The sequence below is a fragment of the Hibiscus syriacus genome, unplaced genomic scaffold (genome assembly GCF_006381635.1).
Source record: "Hibiscus syriacus cultivar Baekdansim isolate YM2019G1 unplaced genomic scaffold, ASM638163v2 tig00111493_pilon, whole genome shotgun sequence".
Lineage (NCBI taxonomy): Eukaryota > Viridiplantae > Streptophyta > Magnoliopsida > Malvales > Malvaceae > Hibiscus > Hibiscus syriacus.
Window position 1 is genome coordinate 832,321 of NW_024063102.1, and position 21,995 is coordinate 854,315.

General features: G+C 34.0%; 2 protein-coding genes and 1 pseudogene across 3 annotated transcripts; all 3 read right to left on the reverse strand.

Annotated features, from left to right (window-relative positions):
- LOC120163671 overlaps positions 1-9,010 on the reverse strand; it is a 29,420-nt pseudogene extending 20,410 nt beyond the window's left edge.
- Positions 9,011-9,886: 876 nt separating this feature from the next.
- On the reverse strand, positions 9,887-11,461 carry LOC120163699 (E2F-associated phosphoprotein-like). Its single transcript, XM_039173559.1, has 3 exons — positions 11,297-11,461; positions 10,920-11,085; positions 9,887-10,292 (listed from the first exon to the last, which is right to left on the reverse strand). Exons 1-3 carry the CDS (start codon positions 11,406-11,408, stop codon positions 10,046-10,048), a joined length of 525 nt encoding a protein of 174 aa, XP_039029490.1. The 5' UTR covers positions 11,409-11,461; the 3' UTR covers positions 9,887-10,045.
- Positions 11,462-12,462: 1,001 nt separating this feature from the next.
- On the reverse strand, positions 12,463-20,146 carry LOC120163718 (E3 ubiquitin-protein ligase RING1-like). 2 transcript variants are annotated; one of them, XM_039173569.1, is made up of 2 exons: positions 19,078-20,145; positions 12,463-12,794 (listed from the first exon to the last, which is right to left on the reverse strand). In XM_039173569.1, the coding sequence occupies exon 1, from the start codon at positions 20,070-20,072 to the stop codon at positions 19,083-19,085; it is 990 nt and encodes a 329-aa protein (XP_039029500.1). In that variant the 5' UTR covers positions 20,073-20,145; the 3' UTR covers positions 12,463-12,794; positions 19,078-19,082. The 2 variants fall into 2 exon arrangements, with proteins under 2 accessions (XP_039029500.1, XP_039029501.1); XM_039173570.1 differs by lacking the exon at positions 12,463-12,794 and adding an exon at positions 17,806-18,037 and having other exon boundaries at positions 19,078-20,146.
- Between the last annotated feature and the right edge of the window lie 1,849 nt (positions 20,147-21,995).

Here is a 21,995-nt window from a genome sequence, read left to right on the forward strand (position 1 = left end):
GAAGAGCTTTAAGAAAGACCGCGCTTCTGACCCTGACATTTTGGAGCCATTTTGGGTGTGGATACTATTACATTGGAACACAAACACATTCAGGAAAAAAAACTCCAATATGAAAATCAATCAAACCCATAAAATATCAATAAATTTACTTGAATATCTGATCGTCACTGTTATGATAACGCTAGTATTCATCGTAGAGGAAGAGTTCTTTTTTGCCTTTAGGTTTAGGGTTTGTCGATTTTTTGTATCGATTATAATATATAAATAATGAAGGGGGAAAAAACGCGATATTTAAAATGGTATCGACGCAAATTTAACAATTGTCGATACTTTTTGATGACTTATTTTCTCATAAAACCGGTATATTTACACTGGTTACATTGGAAATTTACTTATTACATTATAATTATGGGTTTCGATGTTTTTGGGATCGACACTTTTAAAAATGTATCGACACTTTATGGGTGCACCTTTTTTGGGTTTTGATTCTTGATCAAAAGTATCGACACAAATTCCACAAGTGTTGATACATGTTGTAGACCTATTCTCTCATAAAACCAATATATTTATACCAGTTACATTGAAAAATTACCTATTACATTATAATTATGTGTTTCGATGTTTCTGGGATCGATACTTTTTATAAATGTATCGACACTTTATGAGTGCACTCTTTTGGGCATTCCTTCTGGACAAACAGTATCGACATAAATTCCAGAAGTGTCGATACATTATGTTGACCTATTCTCTCATAAAATCGGTATAGTTATAACGGTTACATTGTAAATTTACCTATTACATTATAATTATGGGTTTCGATGTTTTTGGGATCGATACTTTTTAAAAATGTATCGACACTTTATGGGTGCACCCTTTATGGGCTTTGATTCTGGACAAAAAATATCGACACAAATTCCACAAGTGTCGATACATGTTGTAGACCTATTATCTCATAAAACCGGTATATTTATACCAGTTATATTGAAAAATTACCTATTACATTATAATTATGGGTTTCGATGTTTATGGGATCGATACTTTTTATAAATATATCGACACTTTATAGGTGCACCCTTTTGGGCATTCATTCTGGACAAATAGTATCGACACAATATTAAAAAGTGTCGATACATGTTATATACCTATTTTTCATAAAATCGGTATATTTATATCGGTTACATTGTAAATTTACCTATTACATTATAATTATCGGTTTAGATGTTTTTGGGATCGACACTTTTTAAAAATGTATCGAAACTTTATGGGTGCATACTTTGATTCTGGACCAAAAGTATCGACACAAATTACACAAGTGTCGATACATGTTGTAGACCTATTCTCTCATAAAACTGATATATTTATACCGGTTACATTGAAGATTTACCTATTACATTATAATTATGGGTTTCGATGTTTTTGGGATCGACACTTTTTATAAATGTATCGACACATATGCTTACCTATTTTTTAAAAACTTTACGTTTGGGAACCATACTGAATAAAATGTTGGAAACAAATCTTTTTGTTTATTAATTTTTCATTAAAAAGTCTATTTTTACCAACTACATTGTAAATTTACCTTTTACTTTAAAGTTATTGAATTTGTAGTTATTGTACATACCCTCAATATGGAATGGTCATTCAATCCCGCACATGATGACAATTATGATGACATTTGGAATAATGCATACAACGATCTCCATATATCGTAAGTATCAACATGACTCTTACTGTGTATAAGAAATATGTACAACAACCTACTGCTAACTTTTCTCATCTCATACATAATTACATTCACATACAAAATTATAAATCGTATCCTTTTGTTATTCTTGTGTCTCATGGCAGCTTTTGTTATCTCATGTCTTAGTTGATTTTGATTATGGCTTACGAGATCGTTTAATATTCGCGATCGATCCCACTCTCCAACAACCTATATTCAAATTGTTAGAACGTAAACCACAACATTCAATCTACGACTTTTAACAATTTAACCGCAAACGAATTTTTAATTCCACTTACAAAATCACCAGTTGCCCCTGTATAACCGATCGATTCCATCCACATCATCATATACATGTCACAATCATATCTGTTACAAAATTTGAAAACCACACATATCAATTATGAAACCTGCATAAATTAAGCTTTCTATTTATGATAACATCTCAGACCCATTCAATTGCTTATTCATCTTATGCTCCACAAATTTGAATTTTTTTAAAGGGAACTTTCCTAGAGATCCACATTCTTCTACCCAATTGCCTTTCTTATTATAACTATCTAATATTTTCATTTGCATTAAAAATTATGAAGTTATGATCCAAACAAATTATGCATTATAATTTACATAATGTCCTTTCATACATACATACATACATACATACATACATACATACATACATACATACATACATACATACATACATACATACATACATACATACATACATACATACATACATACATACATACATACATACATACATACATACATACATACATACATACATACATACATACATACATACATACATACATACATACATACATACATACATACATACATACATACATACATACATACATACATACATACATACATACATACATACATACATACATACATACATACATACATACATACATACATACATACATACATACATACATACATACATACATACATACATACATACATACATACATACATACATACATACATACATACATACATACATACATACATACATACATACATACATACATACATACATACATACATACATACATACATACATACATACATACATACATACATACATACATACATACATACATACATACATACATACATACATACATACATACATACATACATACATACATACATACATACATACATACATACATACATACATACATACATACATACATACATACATACATACATACATACATACATACATACATACATACATACATACATACATACATACATACATACATACATACATACATACATACATACATACATACATACATACATACATACATACATACATACTACATACATACATACATACATACATACATACATACATACATACATACATACATACATACATACATACATACATACATACATACATACATACATACATACATACATACATACATACATACATACATACATACATACATACATACATACATACATACATACATACATACATACATACATACATACATACATACATACATACATACATACATACATACATACATACATACATACATACATACATACATACATACATACATACATACATACATACATACATACATACATACATACATACATACATACATACATACATACATACATACATACATACATACATACATACATACATACATACATACATACATACATACATACATACATACATACATACATACATACATACATACATACATACATACATACATACATACATACATACATACATACATACATACATACATACATACATACATACATACATACATACATACATACATACATACATACATACATACATACATACATACATACATACATACATACATACATACATACATACATATACATACATACATACATACATACATACATACATACATACATACATACATACATACATACATACATACATACATACATACATACATACATACATACATACATACATACATACATACATACATACATACATACATACATACATACATACCAATCTCTTAGCACCATTCACTCTCTGTTTAGCTACTTCAGATGTAAACAAACTATCATATATTGTTGCAACACGATCTATCAGATCCAACACCAACAGATACCAATGTGAATTATGGTAGTTTATTGTGATCATGATCTGCAATAAATTTCACACCCAATTTGACAAAATTCAACATTCTATATCTGAAAACATCATTTGCAATTCGTATGGTGTCTTACCTTCTCACAGTTGGTAAATTTCACATAGTTACCCAATATGGGATCCCAAAAGGTAGCAATACTCTCAACACTTTCTTTGTTGTTGGCATCCAACGCCTGTTGCTGCAATTACGCGACAATCATTATTAATTTACCGTCTATAACACTACTTTTCAACATTTATTAATTTAACTCACCGCTAAGTGGTATGGAAGGTAGCCAATCCTCCGGAGTGACTTTTTTTGAATAGTAGCATACTGTCAAGGCGAGCAAATCAATAACCTAACAAAATCAATTACACAATCAGAACATATTCAATAGGTTTTAACATTTTGTACTTTCTATTTACCACACCGTCAACCCATTCCGTAGGCTTCAACGTTGCAACATCGGATACATTAGTGAATTAATTTCCCATTGAGATTACAAAATATCTGTATGAATCATTAGGATTAATATCTTGTCATGAAATATTTAAATATCACTCACAAAGCAATATATTTCACTTACCCCGATTCTAACCCACTATTCCATAAATAATCACAAATTGTTGTTTTGATGTCATCAATTCCGCTTGGAATATCCGTTTTTTCAACCTACAATTTTGCATACAAATTTTTGTCACAACAACATGATAAAGATCAAATTAAATTTTATTTTATTCAACTTACCTTCTGCTTCTTCTTCTGGGGTGCAGGACATTCCGAATCCAAATCTGCACCTATAATACTCTCCGGTGTATAGATCACATCGACATCATTCCTCCTCATTTTCTCTATCTTTTCTTCTTCCTCCCTCTTTTCTTCTTCCTCCCTATTTTCTTCTTCATATTTTTTCAGTTCATCGTATTTTTGCTCTACATAGTTCTTTATCTTTTTTATTTCACCCTTTAATTTTCCCCCTTCGTCCAAGTATTCATCAACCACCCCCTTCACCCCCGTAAGTTCACTCCTCAATTCCACAACCTCCTTCATCACTCCATCAATTTTTTCACCTGTCACCATCTTAAGTTCACCCCTCAACACCTCAACTTCTTTCACCACTTCACCCCTCAACACCTCAACTTCTTTCATCACTCTATCTATTTTTCCTTCCACTTCCCCCTTATGCCTCTCAACTGTCTCTTCGACTCTCTCAAGTTTCTCTTCTACTCTTGATTGTCTTTGCATGATATCAAATTGGATTTTTTTTGATATCAGCCAATTCAAACATCAAAATGTCAAATTTACTCTGTTTTCCCTCACCGTCATCCCCCAATACAACCATCTCTTCTTCCTTCTCCATTACCTCCACTGCCTCCTTACCAATAACCTTTAAAATTAAATTACAATATTAAGACATTGATTATATTCTTAATATTATTTAATTACATTTATTACTCTTTCTTGCTTTCTCGGTCTATCAAACTTCAACATCACTTTAACCGCCTATTTCTTCCCCCATGCACGAATACGTGCCACTCCGGTTCTTTCATAAGCCAGCACTGTCTCACAGCCCGACCAAAAATCGAACAGTGCAACCTGCATTTATAATAAAATTTATAATTTTATATAAAAACTATACTATCATTTTATATAAAAAAACAAAAACGTTCTTCAACTATTTACCTCTAAGATTGCTATGCACCCTTTGAGGTATCTCTGGCTGCCCTTTTTAAAGGCGATTATTGATTCAATCAATCTCGGATGGACATATTCAGCCCAATTGAATTCACCCTTCAAGCCTTCATCGCAAATGAGCTTCATATAGTCCTTTTTCGTTGACGTATCACCCGTTGGGCAAAGAAAGATCCCGATAAGGTATATTAGAACTCTGGCCTTCAGCTCATCCCCCCGTAAGATCCACTTTTGATTTCCTCTTCAAGTTCAACATATGTCACATTCTGCTTCAACCCAAATTTGGAGGCAAGTGTTTTCCAGTTCTTACTCTTAGAGACTTCTACAACACTTTTCCCTTCATTTTCTACCCCCAAGACGACTGCAGCACATGAGATCACGAGAGGAAATGAAAAATCACCATACTTAGCAATACATTGTTTAACATCAAATTGCGCCATCAAGTATTGAGACAATTACCTCCGAATAGGTCGATCCCTTACTCCTACTAACGATTCAAACCCTATTTCTCCCAGCACATTCAACTGACCATTCTCCTTAAGGTGTTTAATTAATGAATTCACCCTTTTAATGCTGCACCTTGTCGACACTTTCTACATTTTTTTAACAATATATAATGTTATAGTTCTTATATATTTTGTATCAACGTATTTATAAGTTTAATGAATATCTTCTTTTCATGTGCTTTCCTACATTCTTTGTATTCTTCACTATCCATGTTTGACTGTGCGATGTAAGGTTCCTTATCAGCATCACTCATCGAATTCCATTTCTCCAACACATCATTTCTCACCTAATATTAAGCATAAACATTTCTTAATCAATACATTAACGTTAAATAATACTCAATGTCAATTTTAATTTACATACCGAACCGATGTGTTCGGCACATTCCTTCATCCTTTAGCATTCGGTCATACTGTTAACTTTTAAAATTTGTCATCAATTTAAAGTTCTTAAATACTTTAATCCAATTACCATTTCAACAATAATAACAAAAAGACATTGATACTTACTAGAAGTACATATATCCACCATTTGGTTGCTTTCGAGTCTCGGCCTCAATTTCAAAGTCATATGCGCCACCAACAATTTTTCCACCCATTGTCTCCATTTTTCCTTCATATACAAATTTACGCAAATCAAATCAAATACTTGTTACATACACTTTATTCAATATACAAATATAAATAACTACTCTTGTGGTAAAACGGTTTTCTTCAAAAGAATTTGAATGGCCACTACAAAATGTGTCGGCACATTTATACAACCTAAAATATCATTTTCTACCTATAATATTATATACAAGTATCCATATTTATTTTCTAACTATAATATTATATAATCGGTCCCAAATCCTTCTTGGCTTCGATTTAAAATCCCCAAACTAAACCCAAAACCCCCTAATCTCAATTTCCTTCAAACGAATGAGAACACTCAATAATTCAAGTATCGACACATTTAAATTTAATAAAAGTATCGATATTTATATTTTATCTAGAATATCACTTTCTACCTGCAATCGGTCTCAAATGATTCTTTACTCTAAAATCTCAAACAACACATAAAAACCCTATTTCCGATTATTGTAATAATAAAAAATTAGGGTTTTGACAACGTACTTTTCGATTCGACTGCAACAACAAACAAACAAACTTCGCTTTAGAAACGCCTTCTGAAATGCAGCAACAATTACGCTTCGATTTCAAAAACTCGTCCGTTCAATCTATTTTAAGAGGATATTTAACTCCCTTTATATTTTCACCGGATATGTTATTTATATTTAATCGATACAACTACAAAAGTGTCGATACTTTTATGTCATGTGTCGATACTTTCGATAGTATAATTACCTATTTCTTTGAAAGTATCGATAATTTATTACACGTACTTATTAAAGTATCGAAACTTTCGATATATCTGGTAGCTCTTTACCGGTTTTATCATTGCGAGACCGGTTTTGTTATATTTTTACCTGTTATATCGTTATGGATCGATACATTTTTATAAAATATCGACACTTTATAGGCGCTAAAATACTTCTGTTTTAAATTTACAAAGTGTCGATACTTATAATAAAGTATCGACACTTTAAATATATCCTGTAGCGCTTTACCAGTTTTATCCTTTAGAGACTGATTTTGTCATATTTTTACCTGTTATATCGTTGTGGATCGATACATTGTTATAAAGTATCGACATTTTATAGGCGCTAAAACTGCTTCTCTTTTAAATTCTCAAAGTGTCGATACTTATATTAAAGTATCGACACTTTCAATATATACGGTCGCTCTATACTGATTTTATCCTTTAGAGACCGATTTTATCATATTTTTACCTGTTATATCGTTGTGGATTAATATATTTTTATAAAATATCGACACTTTATAGGCGCTAAAACTACTTCTCTTTTAAATTCACAAAGTGTCGATACTTATATTAAAGTATCGACACTTTAAATATATCTGGTAGTGCTTTACCGGTTTTGTCTTTTCGTGACCGGTTCTGTTATATTTTTACCTGTTATATCGTGGTGGATCGATACATTTTTATACAGTATCAACACTTTATAGGCGCTAAAACTGCTTCTCTTTTAAATTCACAAAGTGTCGATACTTATATTAAAGTATCGACACTGTAAATATAACCGGTAGCGCTTTACCAGTTTTTCTTTTCGTGGCCGGTTTTGTCATATTTTTACCTGTTTTATTAATATGGATCGATACATCAATATAAAGTATCAACATAAACCAACAAGCTAAGTTTGTCGGTTTCCAAATTTTTTAATATTTCTTCATGATTTAGACCTTCTACGTTATTATTACTCAATATTTTCGGTAGCGCTAAACCGAATTTATTAAATATCTTTTAATGTATCTGATAACGCCGTATATTAACCTGTCTTTCCTGAGACAATTCCAACAAATCGGGATGAACAAATTGATCTTCACGACAGAGGACCCACTTGGTAAATGAACTGCCAAAGTGGGTTCCCGCCTAGCCATGGACCATAACAAGAGTCGGCTTGTCGAATTGACGGTGATTGGTAACCCAAAAATGGAGGGTGGTTTGATCGTCTAAATCAACAACGATGGGGGAAAGATGACATGAACGGAAATAGAGGGACAAGATTGAATACATGAATTTGATAATGGAATGGTTAAAGGTGAGGATGTGAAGAACAAAGTGACGGAGAAGGGCGAGGGTTCTTGAGAGATGGAAGGAAATGAGTTGCCATAGATTTTTATGAGATTTGACGAGAACAACCCTTAAAAATGGGTTAACTACGATCTTAGTCCTGAAGTCTCTAAAATTTTTGAAATTGAAAACCTTTAGAGTTTAGTGACCAAAATAGAAGAGAAGAAAATAATTGAGTGATGAATGGTGTAATTTACCCAACATGAATTAATGGTTCCATTGGTTAAAAGGTCACATTGAATTTTTTTTAGAGTTGGAGGGCCACATTGATCGAAAAATAGTATAAGGACCACATTGGTTTTTTTTTATAGTTTAGGGACTTTGGTTCAATTTTACATAAAAGAAAACAAAAATATACTATAAAATTTTTTTGGCACCTCTTAAAAAAAGTGACCCTATATTTTTAAAAATTAGTTTATATAATATTTAATAATAAAAAAATTTAAAATTATATTTTAACGCTACTAACACCCGCTCTTCTCGAAATCAATTATTATATTATTTATCAATGTAGCACAAAACGTAAAATCGTCTCACAAATATAATCCTATCATAAAATCTTATTCTTTTAGTAAAAATATAATTTAAAAATTGAATAGATTAGAATCAAAATAAGTTTAAAAAGTAACAATGAGAGATGTACATTATGTGTTTATTTTTAGGTATCAGGTAATGATAGATGTTCAAACTTTATCGGTGTAAGCATGTGTTTATTTTAGATATCAAGATAGTGATAAATGTACACACTTATACCAATGTAAATCTTATATCTAAAAATAAAAATATAATTTCACCAATTATAAATATTTACATCTAGATTAATGAATTGAAATTCATATTAAAAAATAGAGGAATATATTGTTTGAATATATTTTATAAGAAAATATTATTAATAAATAAATTAGTTTATAAATGAGTCGATAAATAAATTTATTCATGAACATAAACGAACTAAATACACATTTTTTCGTGTTCAATTGTTTATTAAATGAATCAATAAACAAATTTATTTATGAACATAAACGAACTAAATACACATTTTTTTGTGTTCAATAGAAAATAAAACGACATTTACAGGAAAAAAAGAACAAAAAGACAATCTCAACAGTTTATTTCTAATCCAGCCATCCTAATAAAACTACTAATAAAACTAAGAAATATACTTAAGGGGGAATCTCCCCAGATGCGTTTCTAAGGGCGGGAAAGGAAGAAAAGCAGGCAGTGATAATGTTAGTTTCGCAGTGAGACCCAAGACTCAAGACTCACTCGGAAGAACATTGAAAAAGTGATAAACCTCGTCTTCATCGATAACACCAACCTCCGTTGAGCAGACCAAACAACAGACTGCCTTGAAAGTTTCCCCACCAGCAGCAGCAGCTGCTTCATCCTCACTTCGCTTGCCTGACTTTTTTGGTTTTACATTTTCTTGCCTGACTATTTCGTTTTCTATCTTGCAGATCACAACAAAAATTGCCCTGTATTCAGTCACGCATTTTTCGTGCCTGCAAAACCACAGTTTAGTTTAGTTTAAAGGATGAATAAATGCACATTTCGAGGAACAGTTGAATCGGTAAATCCCAGTTTTAAGACATTATGTTTCACTTAGCACTTAAATGAACAAAACTACCTAAAACAACAAAGCATATTATCTTTCAAAACAAGGGGAAAAGGCTGGTGGGAACCACTAATCACAATTCACAATAGCAGCAAAAAAAATTGAGAGATATTGCCTTCTGACTAATAGATAGAAGAAACATAACTTGATGCAAGGAAGAAATCGCTTGTAGTCGTATCGTATTGCCATGGTATATTACCAGAAGGTAGCTTCAGTGCCTTTTATATGCATATTATTTATGAATAACATCCGATAAGATAACAGAACACTACCAACAGCATGCCAAGTTTCACTTTGACTTTACATCCTTAATTATAACATGTCCATTTCTTTTCCTGTACTTCCATTCACAATTCACAATTGTCAAGTTGAAGTTCAATTCAGATTTCATAGAAATCTCAAAGACGGAATAGCGGAACATATCAATATGACATGTTTGATTGAGCTACAAATCCAGAGGCTAATGTTTGAGTCTGCAAATAGCAAAAAAAAGGGACAGAGCAAGCGCACGAACCTTTGGCACTCAAGGCAGATGGTGGTAAAACAAGCAGGACAGCTAAGCACGGCATCGGAAATACGGCCTTTCCTTTCCTTCTGAACCCATAACTCATCTTTATCATCAAGCTTTGGGTCATAGAATTCAGGTTTGATCGAATAGTCTATTTCGTCGTCGTCAGAAACTGAAAATGCAGGCATTCAAATCAATGTATTCAAAATAATAAAATTTGGGCATAGCACCATATTTATCATTTAGTATTGCCGTTTAGCATGAATCATGCATCAAATTGACTGAGAAGAGAATAAATTCAATGCTAGAATTTCAATTATATGTACTATCGGAAACAGTAAAGATAATCGAGACTAAAAGGGACTGAGAAAGAAAGAACCTACCGGTTTGCTGGGAATTGGTGGGGGAATCCATCTTGGGTGTGGTGGCATCTTCTTCCATCTTCGATGCTGGTTTACTGCTGCAACTGGTAGTATTTGTGCTATCTTCCTCCATTCTTCGTGTCTACCCGCCTTTCTGTTTCGCCGGAAATGGACACAACCATGAACCAACGTCCCCGAGGGTTTAATTTGTTAGCTCACTTTGGCGGCCCTTCTTCCAACCCAGTTATCAATGGCCCAACACAATGAATCCTTTAATCCAATCAAAATTACCACACTCAATTATCTTTTTCATTTCCCCCCACAACAATTAGTTTAATATTTTAATTTGATTTAACCCACTTCTATGGAATAACAACTATCATAGGATAAAACACAAAAAAATATATTAAATTACTTTCACTAATAATTTCATTTAATTTTTTTATAACACTAGTATTACTTATTGATTGATTTCTAAAATTTTTACATTTATAAATTTTTGGAAATATCTATGATGTATTTGAGACATTACTTATATTCAAATATCATGTAAAAATATTATTATTATTTTTTTAAAAAATTTTGGACTTGTATTGAAGTTATATTTTAATTTATCAATTAAAAAACATGACAATTCATTATTAATTTTCTTTAAATTCGTGGCAGTTGAAATAAGATCACAAATGAACAGTCAAAGACAAATTGCATATTTTTTTAATAAGAAAATTAATTTATATCCTTTTAACTGATATTATAAATCTATTAAATTTTTTAACAAATTCTAAATCTAATCCTTCTTTTATTAATCTAAATCTAATACGTCAAGGGAAAGGAGACTTTTAGGGGAAATAAAAGGAGTACTCCTAATTAGTCTAGAAACCATAATCTAAAAGAGTATGAGAGACTTGACCAACCGACCAAATATGTTTGCAATTGCACATGAATATATTTTATGAAGTAGATCACATGACGGTTTGTATAATATATGTTAGAAGAGTTTCAAGATCTACGTGGATGGTAGAACAAGAATAGTGTTATTCTTGTGGGTGGCGCCCAATTGACATGCCTAACCTTAAGTCAGTTAAAATGGAATGCAACAGCAGGGAACTCTCTACTCCTTAAAACGTCACCCTGGCTAGGTCACACCTTAGGTCGGTCAAACCATTCCAACACCTGCTAGCTATGTTACCTTCTTCAGGTGATTCAATTATGTATTCCAACGAATAAAAGATAATTTGGAACCTATTGTTTATTTTTCACATGCTAACAGCTTGCATATTTGGGCAAAGGACCAAAGAATCTATACAACAAACAATGTATGGAAAGCGTTATTGAATCCCTTGTAACAAAGCTGTAAAATGAATTCAGATACACATACAATATCAGATGCCAAAACCAAGACTTTCTTGGAATGCAACCACGATAACCTTAATACTTCATGTTTAATTAACCATACTCTGACTGGAAGAAGTTCTACCACCGTGTCTCATGGAAGAAACGCTGATATTTTACAGCAAATCTGCCAAAAATCAAATCCAAGTTAGGGTGCCATTGTACAAATATGACTACAGAAAAAGGTACATTCAAATTGACCATGAAGATACAATATCAAAAAAAGCAAAAAGAAAGAAAAAAAGAAAAAAAGAAAGAAAGAAAAAAAGAAAGAAAGAATGAATGAAAGTATTACTGCACCATGCAAACATATGACACAATATTATTCAAACAGCTTAAAATGGAACAAAATTAAGATAGAAATATTGAATAACATACGACACAATGTAGACATTGCATGACCATCGGAACTTGGAAGGAGTTTCTTCCACAGAAAATGATTTTAACGTCACAAGTTATATATATATATATGTTGGGAAATTAAACGAGTAATTTTCTTATAATCAGATTAGTGAGAATACGAAATAAAAACGGAAAAAAAATTCTCTTGTATTGAGAGAAAGAAATGATTTGGGATGATTTTGAAGTTAAATGGGTTAGGGTATTTATACTTGAAGCTTAAGAACCAATCTTGTAAATACCTTAAAGTGCAGGGACTAAATTTACAATTATCCCATTACCATTTTTCAACAAAAATCTACTCCTTTGTTGAAACTCATTTGGCGGTGCCAAACTTTGATTTTAAACCCATTCGACGGTGCCAAACTTTGATTTTCATTCAGTGCATTGCTTGACTTTCAACAATCTCACACTTGAAGACTGATTTTAATCTGTCTTCACACCTCGATCAATGTAACAACATTTCTGGTATTGTTACTCTAACATGACAACTGAAGCTGAACACAACTTCAGTTTGTCCGTAGTCACCGTCTTTGTTAACATGTCTGCCGGATTTTGAGCTCCACTAATCTTTTCAAGTTTCAAAATCACATCTTCCAGAAGAGACCGGATAAAATGATATCACAATTGTATGTGCTTCGTCTTGGAATGAAAAGACGGATTATTCGCTAGATGGATAGCACTTTGACTATCGCAATACAAGACATTGTTTTCTTGTTTCTTGCCTAACTCTTCCAAGAAACTTTGAAGCCAGACTATTTCCTTGCTGGCTTCCGCAATGACAACATATTATGCTTCAGTTGTAGAGAGAGCAACTATCTTCTGTAGTTGAGAAACTCAACTCACTGCAGTACCTCCTAGAGTATAGACATATCCTATAGTGCTTTTTCTGATGTCAATATTTCCGTATAAGTCAGCATCTACATAGTCTGTCAGTATTGTATCTCCACCTTTGAAACAAAGTGCTTTATTTTTGGTACTCCGCAAATATCTGAGGATCTATTTGACTGCTTCCCAGTGTATCTTGCCCGGATTATTCATGTACATGCTAACAGCTCTAACTGCTTGAGCAATATCTAGTCTAGTACAAACCATGTCATACATCAGATTTCTAATTGCTGAGGCATATAGCACCTTCACCATGTGTGCCCGTTCTTCCTCCGTTTTTGGTAACTGTTCTTTGGAGAGTAAAATAAACACCTAAAGGTGTACTTACTGGTTTAACATCTTGCATGTTGAACCTGGAGAGTACTTTGTTGATGTACTCAGCCTGTGATAACATCAAAGTCCTCGACTTTGTGTCTCTCTTAATTCTCATCCCAAGAATCTGCTTTGCAGCGCCCAAATCTTTAATTGCAAACTGATTCGACAATTTTTGCTTCAAGTTTATAATCTCTTGCATGTCTGAGCCTGCAACGAGCATGTCATCAACGTACAACAATAAAATAATTAAGCTATTGTCGAACTTCTTGATAAAGCAACAATGATCTGTTTGGCATATCGTAAAACCACTGCTACCCATGAAGCTATCGAACTTCTTGTACCATTATCTAGGAGCTTGTTTTAAACCAAACAAGCTCTCCTTCAACCTGCATACCAGGTTTTTCTTGTCTACCTCTATGAAGCCTTCTGGCTACCTCATATAGATTTCTTCTTTCAAATCACCATGAAAGAAAGATGTCTTTACATCTTATTGCTCAAGATGTAGATTTTCTGCAACTACAATTTTCAACATCAGTCTGATTGTAAAGAAGGCGAATAACATTGGGTTGGTTTAGGAATTCTGGAGGAGCGTCTCAGTCTTGGTGTGTCTGGTTCTTCTTGAATTGCTTCAGGACTGATCTGAACATCATTTCCATAAATCTCCTCGAACTCAGCAAATTCCTTTGTTTCAACTTCAGTATTGGAGCTACTTGATTCTATGATTGACCTGTCTTTGTACATCATATTCTCATTGAAAATGACATCTCTGCTTCTGATGATCTTTCAATTTTTATAGTCCCAAAATCGATAACCGAACTCATCACCACCATAACTAACAAAAACACATTTGTTGGACTTAGCATCAAGTTTACTTCTTTCAGTAGAATTTATGTGTACATAAGAAATACAACCAAACACTCTTAAGTGTGAAAGGTTTATTTCTTTTCTGCTCCAAACTTCCTCTGGTATTCCACCATCCAAGGGATTTGAGGGCCCACGGTTTATTAGGTAAGTTGCAGTGTTGATAGCTTCAGCCCATAGCAATTTGGGAAAGCCGACATGTATCCTCATACTTCTGGCACGTTCATTCAGAGTTCTGTTCATGAGCTCTGCTACGCCATTATGCTGCGGTGTCATGGGAACTGTTGTCTCCATCTTAATCTCATTGTTTACGCAAAATTTTCTAAATCTACTATTTCTGTATTCTCCTCCATTATTAGACCTCAACCGCTTGACTTTCAAATCAGTCCATTTTCTACCATGGTCTTCCATTTTCTGAAGATATCAAAGACTTTTGGTTTCTTCTTTAGAAAATAAACTCACACCTTCCTTGTAGAATCATCGATGAAGGTGACATAATATAGTGAGCCTGCAAGAGATGGAACTGGAGATGGTCCCCATACATCAGTATGAACCAACTCTAACTTTTCAACCTTGGGCGTCTTGCCAATCTTTACAAAACTGACTTTCTTTTATTGTTAAAGATACAATCCTCACATAGTCCGACATCTATACTTTTTAGATCCGACAACTTGCATTTTGACAAAAGTGTCTTCATCCTTTTCTCGCTCATATGGCCAAGCTTTTGGTGCCATATGTTTGATTTTTCATCAGCATCTGCTACTGCAATGATATTCTCCAAGTTTGAGGTTACATAGAAAGTATCAGTCTTCTTACCACGAGCAATAACGAGTGCTCATTTGGTAATCTTCCATTCACAGTCTGAAAAGGTTGTACTATATCTTTCTCCATCAAGTTGTCCTACAGAAATCAAATTTCTTTTGAGACCAGTAATATGTCTCACTCCTTTAAGCTTCCAGGTGGTCTGGTTTGACAACTTTAATCGGGTGTATCATTTTCCGACGATCTTCAAGGTTTCATAATCAGCTAGATAAACCTTCTCAAAATCACCACTGACATCGTTCTCCATGATTTCTTGGCATGAGGTGGAGTGGAAAGATGCCCGTGAATCTAAGATCCATGATTCAATCGGACTGTTGACGCTTAGAATCATGACATCACCTGTCTCTTCTGTCATGTTGGCAGATTCTTGTGCGCCGGTATTTTTCTTCGGTGCTCAACAATCTCTTTTAAAGTGACTATTCTTGTCACAATTATAACAGTTAAAATATTTCTTTCTCGTTCTTGATTTTCCATTCTAGATTTCAAGCTGTCACGATTTGAATTTCTTTATGAAATTATCCCTCTAGGCTCCGTGTGCAAGGTTGAGGAGCTTGATGCTTCACCCGATTCTCTCCGTCGAATTTCTTCACTCAATACCAGATCCCGAACATCGTCGAATTTCAATTTACTATTTCCCGACGAGCTGTTGATTGTTGAAACAGTAGCATTTTAACTGTCTAGAAGAGATGATAAGAGAATTAAAGCTCGAACATCATCATCGAATTCAATTTCCACAGAACTCAACTGGGTTGTGATTGTGTTGAGTTCATTTAGATGTTGAGCCACTGATGCCCCTTCCGCCACCCGCAAATTGAATAATCACCTCATCAAGTGAACTTTGTTTGAGGTCGATGTCTTCTCATAGATACTGGATAGAGCCGCCATAAGACTCGCCGTGGTCTTTTCCTTTGCTATGTTGAAAGTAACATTGCAGGATAACGTCAGTCGGATAACTCCGAGGGCTTGTCTGTCGAGAAGAGCCCAGTTTTCATTCTTTATGCCCTCTGGTTGCTTTCCTGAGAGAAGTTGATATAGATTTTTCTGGTACAGAAAATCTTCAATCTGCATCTTCTAAAAACTAAAGTCTACACCATCGAATTTCTCAATTTTCGCATTCCCTTCGTCTGCAACTATCGTTCCCACTCGAATATTGCTTCTTTTGGATCATTTCTGACAATTTCTGCAAACCACCGTATATTATAATACCTCCGTCGACAAATTTGTATCGTCGACCAAATTTTACTATTCACGAAATTCACTATTCACATGAATAATAACCTTGCAGAAAAACTAATAAAATTCACCACCAAAAGTTCTTGATACCAATTGTTGGGAAATTAAACGAGTAATTTCCCTATAACTAGATTAGTGAAAATACGAAATAAAAACGGAAAAATAATACCCGAAATTGATAACAGAGTTCAACCAATTATGCCTACGTCTCCAGACTGCTACAGATCTTTTACTAAAGAGATAAAATTTACAGTTGTTTACAAAAACACTCGCAACTCACAAGAAATCTCTCTAGTATTGGGAAAAAGAAATGATTTGAGATGATTTTGAAGCTAAATGGGTTAGGATATTTATAGTTGAAGCTTAAAGACTAATCTTGTATATACCCTAAAATACAGGGACTAAATTTGCAATTATCCCATTACCATTTTCAACAAAAATATGCTCCTTTGTTGAAACCCATTTGACGGTGCCAAACTTTGATTTTCATTCGGTGCATTGATTGACTTTTAACAATATATATACCAGAAGTTATAAATAACATACATTTCTAGTTTTTTGTTTCTCCCATTTACATTTCTCTTACAACATATTTACATGATTTTCTTTACCTTAATAGCTAAAGAGAAAGATAATCTAGCTTCTTGTCTTATATTGGATGAACAAACTCCTAAATAATCAGAATTCCATAAGAAAATCAAATGATCCTATTATGTCCTTCAAAATATTTCTGAAAACATATGTTACTTCAGCTACCCCAATCCATCTTTCCACGCCCCTGTGAGTTTCACTTTACTGAGATTCAAATTGGTATTCAATCTTTATATAACACAACTTCAAACCACTTTAAGCCTGAAAGATTGACCACCAAGACATTCACAGTTAAAACTAGTTAAAACAAGCCACTTATAATACCGTCCAAAATCAGTATGGCAAGCATCCACATAATGAAGAGACAAACTAACAGATGTCAAACTAAAAAATGTCCCCTTGAGAAAATTATTAGCGACTATATGTGGTAAATGTCGTGTGAAAAGTAAGAAAAAAAAACCCTTTTTCATTACTGTAAAGTTTAGTTTCTATATTGGTAGCTAAAGCTACAATTCACTTATGAAGCTTAGCAGCTTAAACAAGTTCAGACTTCTCCCTTCCTTCAAACACTTGAGATAGGGATTCAACATGTCCAGTTCTCCACTGAGCAAATAATGGAAGAGCCTTGATCTAAACCTTTGTAATAATTGTACTATAATAGGGATAATGACCAAGCTATATGTGTTAACGAGTGCAGAAAATGGACTATTAATCATCTCAAGTTTTTGCTCAAGCTCAATACCCCTAATTAATATATTTTACAAATGTTTGGAAAATCAACTTTATCACATCAACAATAAATTCAAGTAAATAATATGAAAAAACATTCAGGCATAACATTCGCCCACTTGGGACTATAAAAGAATGCATATATCCAATTACTTTGATCAATATTTTCTGATCAAATTCACATAAATTATAAATATAGTTTGTTAACAAATGTTGCACGACCTACGACCCTCAAAGAGCATCATCATTGGGATGAAAATTTTGATGATATTTCATGCTTTAGAAGCATTCTCATTCTATTTTCCACATTCCTGATTTCTTGTAGTCATGCCCTACAATGGACCGAAGGTCTATAACCAAAACTCAGATGACTGTCTTCATTGAGTATTTGTGTTAGCTACTAAACTAATTTGGTGAGCACGTTCACCATACATGGTACACACACACACGCAAAAAAACCAAAAACTATAACCCATATTTTCAACACCAGCAAATTGAAAGCAACACAAAGAAAAGGATATAATGATTAACATATTTGTCAAAAAAAAAAAAAAGGAACAAAGAATACTCACGTTTCTCAATCCAAATCTTCTTGCCTGGTCTGTGCATTATCATCTGATCCTGAACCCGACCCACGGCCCCGAAACGGCCAAGGCAGCGATATCCTAAAACTCCTCTCCACCGTCTGATTATCCTCAGACCTTTGGCCATTATCACCCTCGCTACTATTGTCATCGTTACCTCCAGCAGTACCCTGTGCCCCATTAACCCTCCTCTCATAATCAGGATCATCACTAGGCAACTTGTGACGACACACAGGGCATGAATTATGCATTTCCAGCCACGGCAATATGCAATCTTTGTGATAACGATGTTTACAGGGCATTTGCTTCGCTTCAGTCCCTTCCTCGAACTCATCCATACAAACCGCGCATTGGTTGAACTCCGAATACAGGTTGTTCTTCTCTATCTTCACCGTAGGCAGCGCTTCAATGGCTGATTTAGATGCCGGTGGGGTCCCGTACCGGTTGGGGTCGTTTTCGGCCAGCTGTTGAATCAGTTGCTCGAGCCCGGGTCCAATGAAATAATCACCGAGGTTCGCTGGAAGCCGAAAGCCCTGCTCGGAGGGATTATTCTGGATCACGAACTCGATTTGAGCTCCTCTTGAACGGAGATCGTTGAGATGATTTTGGATGAAGGTAAACGGATCGAAAGTGAATGGGTCAACTCGGGCTGACCGGGTTGGTCCGAATAGGTTAGGGTTATGAAGGTCAATTGAAGCAGGGGATGGTGAAGAAGGAAAAAGGAACGGGAGGAAGGCAGAGAACGGATCCGATACCGACGGTGAGGTATCGTTTGGGTTCGGATTCGGGTTTTGGAAGGTGGAACCTGGATTAAGGCTAGGGTTTTCGTATTCTTCAAGGAATCCCCCGTTGCATATTGGACAAGACGGGTCAGCTGAAGGGGAGATCATTATGGTGACGGTACGGTTACATTGGTAGCAAAAGAAATCCTTATTGGTGGCGCCGTCTGTGTTAGCGCCGCTACCGCCGCCGTCGAACGACATGTTTCAAGTCTAAGATGGTTTCAACGGTACAACCAGAGAAAAGAATTTTGATTTTAATGTTTTTTTCCTTCATATATATGCACCTAACTCGTTAAATAAGTTAGGTGGGTAAAGGAACTATAATTTCTTTGAAAGTATTGGATCAAATAATTATATCTACGGATATGTATTTGTGTATGTCGTTTTTTTCAATATAAGAGGATAAAATATTTAGGGTATTGAGTTTATCTAAACTTTATTTAATAAAATATGATAAATGCTAGTGAGCCCAACGTGGGTCACTATTTTAGTGACATTACAATGATATTTCAATTCGAGGTGATAAGTCCAATCAAATTATTTTTTAATTTTGTATAGAAAATAAAATTTATAAAATCAAATAAAAATTATTTGATGAAACTCATCACATCGACGTGATAGTTCTTTTGAATTAAAAAAAAGAACTAGTCGTTAGCTAGTCATTATTCAATGGGCAGCAATGGTCACTTGGTATTCGATACTTCGAGGTGACGAGGTCGACCAGAGATAATATAAAAAAATTAAAATTAAGGGAAAAATAAATTTATTTAAATTTTACGAAATACAAAGTAAATCAATTGTAAAAAATAAAATTTTACATGAAAATTACAAAGAAAATTTATTTATGTCTTCTAAGTTCTTGACGATGTCACGGTGGTCGTTGAGTACGTTCAGGTTGTAGGCTTGATTGTCGTCTTCTTCTTGCCGAGGAGGTGTACCTGACACACTCTGCGATCCACCTTCGAAATAAGGTGATGGATTTATGACATTTGACGCCATCATCGCCGTAACTACTTCGACTTGACTGGTACTTTGTTGATCATATAGGATATGGTCCCAGCCACCCGCAACCTCATGTTTTATTAAAGATGCTTGAGTGTACTGCGGTGCATCCCATAAATCTCCAACCCAATTCGGTTGAGTCTCGACTGAAGTATAAAATGGAGGAAAGAAATCGAAACTAGCCTGAGATGGTACTCTTTTACCGCAGATGCTGAAGCGGAAGACAGCGACGATGACGCTTTTTTCTTGGACTTAGTGCATGTGGCTTGATGATGTTACCATTCTGCCCTCTCTTCCGGTGTCGTGAGATATGGTTTTCCATTTTCTTCGTAAAGACAAAGATATGGAGAATGGTTGAAATCTAAGTCCAACGGTGTAATGCTCTGACGATGGGGGAGCGATAGTTCATATTGATTCCATAGGTCGATGCAGTAAGTGTGTCACCAATTTTTATTATGTTTCTCGCGCGTATCGATTGTATGGAGTGTGTCCATATCAACCTCCATTTGCATATGAATCGGCTGGTGAGCTGCAAACTTGCGCATCACTCTATTAGTGGCGTGTCACTCAACAATCACTTGGTGTAATAACGACGTCATGACACACCATAAGTGGGACCCCTAAAAAAATTGCCCCGACAATACATGGTTGATCTCCTCGTCGACATACGGAAGCCAAGAAAACTGTAAATATTAAATATCAAAGTTAATATATAATAAAGTTAAAAAGATTAAAAAATAATAATAATTTCGTATGTCATACCGCAAATCGACCAGCAATATCAATCCTCATTTGTATGTCTCGTGTAGTGGCACCTACCAACTTCGTCTCTGATATTTTATGACGCCATCTAAAATATTAAAAAATAAAAATTATTATAAACAAATAAAAAATAAATAAAATTAAAAAATTAAAAATAAAAAAATAAATGAAGTTAAATAATTACCTTCCAGCCAGCAGAAACTCGACCGGGGCATTTGTAATTGGCGTAAAAAACGGGAAATGATATCAAGCCTAGGAATGTAGCAGTATCAGATAGCCTGCTACATCAACTTTTCGACATGACGTTACAATTGCAGCCTTGCAAAGTTCATGGTATAGAAAGCCTAGAATCATCGAGCC

Excerpts from the sequence above, each read along its gene's own strand:
- LOC120163699 (XM_039173559.1), bottom strand. The coding sequence starts at position 11,408 with ATGGAGGAAGATAGCACAAATACTACCAGTTGCAGCAGTAAACCAGCA. Across the intron at positions 11,086-11,296 it reads CACCAATTCCCAGCAAACCG|TTTCTGACGACGACGAAATA; the intron begins GTAGGTTCTTTC and ends CTGCATTTTCAG. Across the intron at positions 10,293-10,919 it reads ATCTGCCTTGAGTGCCAAAG|GCACGAAAAATGCGTGACTG; the intron begins GTTCGTGCGCTT and ends GTGGTTTTGCAG.
- LOC120163718 (XM_039173569.1), bottom strand. The coding sequence starts at position 20,072 with ATGTCGTTCGACGGCGGCGGTAGCGGCGCTAACACAGACGGCGCCACC.